This window comes from Cannabis sativa, chromosome 4, assembly GCF_029168945.1.
Source record: "Cannabis sativa cultivar Pink pepper isolate KNU-18-1 chromosome 4, ASM2916894v1, whole genome shotgun sequence".
NCBI classification, from domain to species: domain Eukaryota; kingdom Viridiplantae; phylum Streptophyta; class Magnoliopsida; order Rosales; family Cannabaceae; genus Cannabis; species Cannabis sativa.
The window spans coordinates 44,957,795-44,966,043 of record NC_083604.1 but is presented as its reverse complement, the minus strand read 5'-3'; the positions used below and the strand labels follow the sequence as shown (position 1 = coordinate 44,966,043).

The following is an 8,249-nucleotide window of genomic DNA, read 5'->3' as shown; positions in this document are numbered from 1 at the left end:
ATGTCACTGACTAGATTTGAGACCACGAGCTTCATCTCCAATCGTCAAGCACCACCTATGAGCTAATAAAGAAGAGCGCCTCCATCGACTTCGAGCACCACTGTGTGAGGTTTAAATGTAGGAAATGATTGAGGTTATGGGTTTTCTTTCATTTGAGAGAGAGAGAGAGAGAGAGAGAGAGAGAGAGAGAGAGAGAGAGAGAGAGAGAGAGAGAGAGAGAGAGAGAGAGAGAGAGAGAGAGAAGAAAAGGGAAGAAAAAGAAAAAAAATAAAATAAAAAATGTTTTTTTAATGTTCTTTTATTTTAAATTAAATTATTTTTAAATATTTATTTACGTGGGCTAATAATATTGTGTCATGTGTATACTGTATTTATGTAGACAATACCCTTTGTACACATGGACAGTCAACCTGGTAATTAACTGCCAAAAATAGATGAAAATAACTAAATGCTAACAGAACGTGCGTTTTGAGATTTAATCATCAAAATTTAGGTATTGAGGGTTAATTGCTAACGAAGTGAAAGTCCTAGGAATTATGTAGATACAGGGTACCATGAAGTATGCAAAATAAGTAACCACGGCATGGATTTCATCTTTGTTATTTCTCTTCAAAAATTGGCTGCAAAGAGGTGAAGTGACCATTTATCTATATAAATCTATAATTACAATGGAAGTGGAGCAAAAAGTGATAAGAACAGAGAAAAGGTTACATTAATGAAAATAAAACATTTAGAGTTGATCTTCTTTAACCCTAAAGAAGCATAGAGTTAATTTTCTTCTGATCTCTCTAATATGAAAATGTTGCCTTTGTCATCCCTCCCTATCCTCAAGATATCATCAACATAACTAGAGTGATTGAATGAAGGTAACAAATTATGTAATATTCTTGAACTTCAGAAGAAAAAAAAATGGCAATCACAAAATGTAATCAAAATCAAATAGACTCGTTGAATAAGGATACGTGATTTCCAGCCAACCCTCTGGATTGAAGATGCCAAGCAGAAGATCATAATTTTTCCGGAACATATTCATTAACTATAGTGTTCAAAAAAGAGAAAGCTAAGGTTAAAAAGAGTGGGAAAAACAACACCTCAGAGCATATCATATTTATATGCAATGTCAACTAAGCTTTCAGAATACCTGATCTGGAATAATTGTTGAGTGATCATAATTGATCTCTACTCTCTGTAGAATTTGAACAGCAGAAAGTTAGGTGTATGATGTTTTTTTTTTCCGAAATTAGGATGCTCGCCTAACCCTACTATATTTGGGGACTAAAAAACTATGAAATGTCAATTTGCATACATACATTCAATTTTTGTCTTGGAAAAATAGTTTTTCCAACAAATGAGTTGGAGTTAGAGTTGAGATTCTTGAGCTAAGAACAATAGAATATTATATGTAAAAAAAGGAGAAAAAAGGATAGAAGAGTTTTAACTGATCTGGATGCAATCTTGAAGGAAGCCTCAATAGTCAGCTGCCCATCTAGCATTTTGAAACCTCTCACATTGAACTTGATTACATTAACTGCTTTGCTCTCCAGTTGAAAAGAACAATTTATGAAAGATAAAGGAAATCATCTCACTATTCATGATGCAGAAAATAATATTTTACACTGTAATGGTGAACTAAGTAGATGTTCAAACAAAACACAAAAAATAACAGTAACAATAAGAATTCTATTTCTATTTCACTGAAGGTCAATTTTGACAAAAATTTAGAAAATGAACAAAGATTCTGTTTGTGAGGGAAAATTCTTAGGAATATTCATAGAATCCTACCTTAGCAACATCAATGGTCTGGAAGAAATCTCCCAAGGAGATGAAGTCTCTTAATCCTAGTTTTGTTCTCTTTGCTCCTAATACTGTTATTGTACTATACACAAGCTTCCAGTTTCCAGCTACCTTTCATAGAAAATTGAAAAAAAGAAAGATAAAATCACAAACTAAGGTCAGCACAACATACAATATATTAATAGAGATGAACCTTTTCTAAATTTCTAGTGGGATTTGGAGTTGGATTCTGAGACTCCAGCTGCCTAACCAGATTTTCAATCTCAGATTTTTTCGCAGAGGGGACTCCAAAAATACCTCTATTGATTCCTTGAAAAATTAAGAACAAAAGTCCTATTTCAGTTAATGGGATCTCATATTAGTATTCGTAGGGGGCTGAAATACATAAAAACGTACCTGTAAGAGCTTGGAAAAGCTCAGCTTTTAACTGGGTAAGTGATTCTTCCCCAATTAGGCCAGAGCTTTGTTCTGCATCTCTGGCTATGAAAATGGGGATGGTCCCAGGTGGGCACTCACCAAATATAGAGGTCTTAGTTCTTTGATGCAGGGTTGTGAATAATCTGTGAGTTCTTATCTTGTTGGTGGTTCTCTGTATTTGAGGATTTACAGGAAAAGCTGGGAATAGTGGTTGTACAAGCATTGAGGCCATGGAAATAACACTATTAGTAATAAAAAGAATAAATAATAAGCCTTAATGACCAAGGGCCATGGTTGAAAAGATTGGAAGAAAGCTGAATCAGTTTCCTTTCCAAGCTTTTTCCATTTGATGTTTTTTTCTTTAATTTTGTTTTTTTATATATTTTTTTATTATGTTCTGTCTGTGTGGTAAATATTACTTCTTTTGTCCTTTTTATTTTAAAGAAATTTGACATTAACTTGTGTAAAAAAAAAAGTTAATAACATCATAAAATAAATTTCAGAAAACAAAAGAAAAGAGAAGGTAGAAGCTGGAAACTTATCAAGTTTTCCATTTTGTTGATTTTGGATTTGAGGATAGGCTTTTGTTTTAGTATAGATGTTAGTCTTGTGGACGAGACTTTACAAAATGTTTGGTAGGAGAGAAGTGGATATAAAATCAAGAAAAGCTAATTAGGATTTTTATACCTTAAATTTTGATGTGTATTAAATTATGTTTTTTGAATTTTTAATGTAGTTAAAAATGCTATCTGATTTATTGAAATTATTGGCTTTTAAAGATTTTTGTCTAATTTTATTAAAAAAAGTCTAACATAGATGAAAATTCAGTAAACATAATTTAGTATATGTCAAAATTCGAGGGGCATGATTTAATAGATATATAAGTCTGGGGGCATGGTTTAGTACATAAACAATCACTGAAATAGTAAAATTTAATGAAATTAAATAAAAGTACCTAAATCTAACAATCTCAATAGTTCAAGAAAAATATTTAACGGCCAGAAAAATTAAAGAAGCATGTTTTGGTACATGTTAAAATTTAAGGGGTAAAAATCTTAATTAGCCAACAAAGAAATACAAATGGTAGGACCTTTTGATTCTCTTCTTTTTTTTCCGATAGATTTTTCTTAATTGTCGAGACTTAATTCTTTGTATCATAACGAACTAATAAGAATTAATTAAAAAAAGCAATATAAAAGAGTTTAACAAAACCAAATGCAAGCATTGTTAAAAAAAAAAAAAATAGATAAGCTAGCAAAACAATTTACCCAAAATCATATATAAAAAAAAGGTAAATTATGGCAAAACTTTCTGTTTTCATCTATTTTTTAGTATTAAGTGTCATGTTGGATTGTACATGTGGACAAAAATATACACATGACATAATTTAATTGACCCACTTAATAAATAAAAAAAATTAAAATTAAAAAATTTAATGTCGGTTGAAAGTTAAAATTTTAATTTATAAATAAAAGAATTAAATTAAAAACTTAAAAAGAAAATCTCTAATTTGGGGAACCTTAAAAATTAGAAACCCCATCCTCTTCTTCTTCTTCTTCTCTCAGTTGCACTGGCACTCTCTACCTCTGTTCATCACACGCAAGCAAGACTGGTCATGGTGGTTCTCCGACCACCCTAGGCCACCAACCCCGAAATCAAACCCCCAACCTTGATTCCTTTATCTTTCTCTCACCAACCACGATCCTCTTGGAATTTATTTTACCAGGATCTTAGATTTACTCACAAGTAAGTTGTTTAACACCCTAAATATGAACTTTCTAAAACGATAATTAAACACATATAAAGTTAAGAAAACCTTACATTGGTTGAAGCGGAATAATGTCTCCTTCCACTCAGATCTCTAACCCTTGTATCCTTTCTGTCGCAGAGTATTATCAAGATCTAAGCCCGAATGTCCTTCTCTTTGTGTGTGATCCTTCACAGTCTTCCAATCTATGATCAGGGCCGGCCCTGAAACAAAGTGGGCCACAGGAAAAAAAAAATTTGGGCCCTTATGTTAGAAAAAATATGATATTTTTCAAAATTAATAAAAAAAATTGTATAATTTTAAAAGAGGAAAAAAAAATTTGGGCCCTTTAGCCCGCCTATGCCCAGGGCCGGGCCTGTCTATGATTGAGGTAACACTTGCTGTGTGTAGGCACTACTCTATCACTAAGAGTTCGAAATTGTGAAGAGGAAAAGAGAGAGGGATAGGGTGAGGGTCGGCTATAGAGAGAGAAGTGGAAGGCTCAGTTTTTCTGAAAAGGCAATCTTTGATTTTCTGAGAAAAAGGTTATTTTGAACTGAGCCATCACTTTCTATTTATAGGCAACTACTAGGTTTAGGTTAGTAATTATTTGGCATTAAAATAATGAAAATATTAATTGGAAAAAACTGCTTAAGTTGCCGGCCACAGGTGTTATTGGGCCTCACTTGGATTTTGCAGTTTTCACAATTTTTATTTTTATTTTCTCAAAAACGCCAATTTTCGAATTCTAATTTTTTAAATGCCAAAACTAATTATTTAATAACTAAAATAGATTATTAAATAATATTGTCATTTAATTTAATTATTAATTAGACATATAGAATCTCTTAATTAATAAATAAACTTAGAATCTCTTTTCTTTACAATTTCACCCCTGCTTAGTGAAAATTCACAAATTAGACATAGTCTAACTTTAGAATTATAATTGATTAATCACAAATCAATTATTGAGTCTTACAAGCAGTATAGTCTCAACTAGAATGGGGATCATGGATCTATATGCTGAGCTTTCAATAAGTGAACCGAATTTACTAAGTAAATCCCTACTTATTAATTTCTCGTTGAATCCACTCTTAGAACTTAGAATTGCACTCTCAGACTTATATAGAGCATACTATATGTTCTACGATATAGATATGCTATCTCATTTAACCATTGTTATAATCTTATTGTGATCAAAGATCCTCTATATAGATGATTTACATCGAGATGGGATAATTTTACCGTTTTCACCCCTCAACGTATTTGGCCCCTTAAAACACTTAGCTACCTGTATATTATGTTTACTGATCTAAGAATTAGTCACTTAAACAAAAGCTCATCTATTTACTTCTATTTAGCTAAGCTCGAAGGGAATCATCACTTGACTTCTATACACCAGTAGAAGCTATAGATTCCATATTTATGTTCACCACTCCCACTCAATCATAATATCATGTTCCCAAAATATACGTATCACCCTGACTCAAAAGTAGGCTTAACTAATAAATCAAAGAACATGAATAGCACTCCTGAGTTGAGCCTAAGCATATCAGGATTTAGATTCTTTTAATCTTAAGATCAACTACTGATATTGACTTGGAAAGATACAACGGTAAGTTTATAATGTCTTAACTAAGTTCAATATCGGTCCAGTCCAATGTATACTCCATACATTCGAAACTATATACTTTACCAATGTCCTGGAAAGAACATAACACTTACTCCAAGTGTAAGTACACATCATTGCTGATTATCACATCAGTGTAAATCCAAAACACTGATGAAACAGGGACTTAGTCTTTTGAATCATATAATCACAATCACATTCCACTGTGTTGACAATACTGCAATTGTGAATAAACATATGATCTGGACTTAACAGATTTTGTGTATAAACATAATAAACATATTAAACCATAAGCATGTAAAATTCATGGAAACATAAATCACTTCAAATTTCTTATATTGATAACTAATCAGATTGTAAAGGGTTTTATTTAGGGCACAAAACCCAACAAACTCCCACTTGCACTAACATAAAACAAACTGTGCAAATTAATCAATTTGTTGTCTTGATCTTCAGATCAAGTGTAATATATTTGAATCTACCCAAACTTCTAGAAAATAGTTCATAAAAACAATATGAAACATCCTTTACTATATGCATTACTCATCAAGGGATACTGAAATCCTTACTTTTTAAAGTACATCTAAATAAACAGAAGACATATCTCTCATATTTTAAAATATGGAATTGAGATGATACAGCGTAGAATTTTTCTTCAGTAAAATAACTTTCTGGTAATTTCGAATTTACAAAGTTATAAATCTTCTCTCGTAGAGCTTGAATTATTATAGAATAACTCCTCCACCCCCAGAGTAACCACCATCTCAATATCTTGAATGAGTTGGGGTAGACACAAGGATAACTGATATAAAGTTCCTTAATATCTTACATATAGATCACTTTCATAAATCTTTCTTGAATATCTTCTAACGTTCCTTATTTGATTACATATCAGATAGCTCCCACTCAATAGCCGATGTCTGGTTAAATAATACTTTTAACCTCTTATTGTTTGGAGAGTTATCTAGTTGTGACTTATTGTATTAGTCTGAAACTATAAGTTTCTTTTAAAGACTAAATCATCAACTTAGCAGACTAGTATTTGAAGTGAAAAATACTTGCTAGAGATTAAGTAATCAAAATTAAGATACCATAAAATGTTATGAGGATTAAGAAATCTTGGCTCAAGTCATTCGAATAGACTGTGCTAGAATTCTTTTATCTTATTCTCATAATTCTGATAAGTTATTTCTATCCACATGAATGGTTAGATTTGCTTTTCAGTAGTGTTCTTAAGTTCCTATCACAAGTGTCAACCAAATGAAGATGGGTAAGGAATTTTAAAATTCTCCCACTCAATTAAGGTAGTGTGATACATTATCAAGAAATTTTATAGGTATCATTATTTACTACAACAGTAAAACTAAATTGGAACATACAATCAAGATCAAGGATTTAAACTGATAATAGCTAATTCATTATATTACTTCCATGTTTAAAGAAAATATGTGTTACATAGGGTATTGTGGATAAATTCCACCCCTAAGTTTATAGAGATTATGATCCACCCCTAAAGGTTATAAAGATCATGATTCTCTAAGTGTTATAGAGATTATGTGGAGTTGAATACAATCCAGAGTTAATTAGATATAAAAGATCGTTGAACTGCATAGTTTTCTTAACTTTTCTCCACCCCTATCAGATCAAAAGATCCTTTTATTAAACAAATTCTCAATAATTGTATTAGAATTAACAATTATTAATAAACATAGAAATAATTTCTAGTGTTTATTTAATATAACTCTATGAAGAGTTGTAAATATTATAGAATTTGTATCAATAATAAAAACACTTACACATACAAACATATAAATATAATGTGGTAATTGTGGTTTAAGATAAAGTAAATGAAGCTTAATCTCATAAATTGCAATTTATTTGTAATAGAAAATAAAATATTATTAATAATAAAAAAAAAGTATTGCAACATTATGAGAAAAACAGGGATAAAATCCCAAACTAAAAATTCGAAATCCAAATTGTTTTTAAACTAAAACAATTAATTCAAAAATAAATAAATGAGCTTCATCTTCATCTTGGACGACCTTCACCCTTTTGTCTAGCTTTCCGATCCAACTCACTAAGATAGTACTGAGTTCAAGTAGCTTGGCCTATAATAAGAAGAATCAAATAAATAAAGTTAGTCCAGAATCAAAAATCCAATTGGATAATAATTCACTAAAACTCTTAAAGTTTATAAAAAGAAATACCTTGTTTCTTTGCAAGAAGTTTAGGACATTGGGGTTTCCAATGACCTTTCTCATTGCAGTTTTTCTTTTAGTGCATCACCAGTATTAGCAGCCTTTTAGTTTTGAACTGTTTTCACAGCTTTGGCTTGCTTCTTGGTGTTTTTCCACTTCTTCTTAAATTTGGGTCTTGAAGTAGAGGCAACATGTGCCTCAGGTTTAACCGTCTCATTACCATTGCCAGAATTTTGAGGTTTACCCCCTTTCTTCTTGGGTCCTCCAATCAAATTTTCATATGTTTGAAGGTTATTGACTAACTCATAAAAGTCTACGTCCATTTTGTTCATGACATAATTTGATGTATATGGCAGAAAAACTAGAGTCTGACTATTCAAGATAAGGCTTACTTGAGTAGTGTGATCCATTTCAGCACCATGATCCTGAGCTTCTTGGAAATAACTTGCCATTAGGAGAA

At 31.3% G+C, this 8,249-nt stretch overlaps 1 protein-coding gene across 3 annotated transcripts; it reads right to left on the bottom strand.

The window, feature by feature from the left end:
- Positions 1-616: 616 nt before the first annotated feature.
- On the bottom strand, positions 617-2,831 carry LOC115715316 (fibrillin-5, chloroplastic). Of its 3 annotated transcripts, none has more exons than XM_030644171.2 (7): positions 2,191-2,831; positions 1,988-2,103; positions 1,783-1,905; positions 1,440-1,538; positions 1,142-1,186; positions 963-1,036; positions 617-847 (listed from the first exon to the last, which is right to left on the bottom strand). In XM_030644171.2, the coding sequence occupies exons 1-7, from the start codon at positions 2,441-2,443 to the stop codon at positions 769-771; spliced, it is 789 nt and encodes a 262-aa protein (XP_030500031.2). In that variant the 5' UTR covers positions 2,444-2,831; the 3' UTR covers positions 617-768. The 3 variants fall into 3 exon arrangements, with proteins under 3 accessions (XP_030500031.2, XP_030500032.2, XP_030500033.2); XM_030644172.2 differs by having other exon boundaries at positions 2,045-2,103; positions 2,191-2,740; XM_030644173.2 differs by lacking the exon at positions 1,440-1,538 and having other exon boundaries at positions 2,191-2,739.
- Positions 2,832-8,249: the final 5,418 nt, after the last annotated feature.

Bases quoted from the DNA above. Each gene is read 5' to 3' on its own strand.
- LOC115715316 (XM_030644171.2), bottom strand. From the start codon at position 2,443: ATGGCCTCAATGCTTGTACAACCACTATTCCCAGCTTTTCCTGTAAAT. The intron at 1,906-1,987 runs GTTCATCTCTAT...TTTCTATGAAAG, and splicing joins CCACTAGAAATTTAGAAAAG to GTAGCTGGAAACTGGAAGCT. The intron at 1,539-1,782 runs GTAGGATTCTAT...TTTCAACTGGAG, and splicing joins AGACCATTGATGTTGCTAAG to AGCAAAGCAGTTAATGTAAT.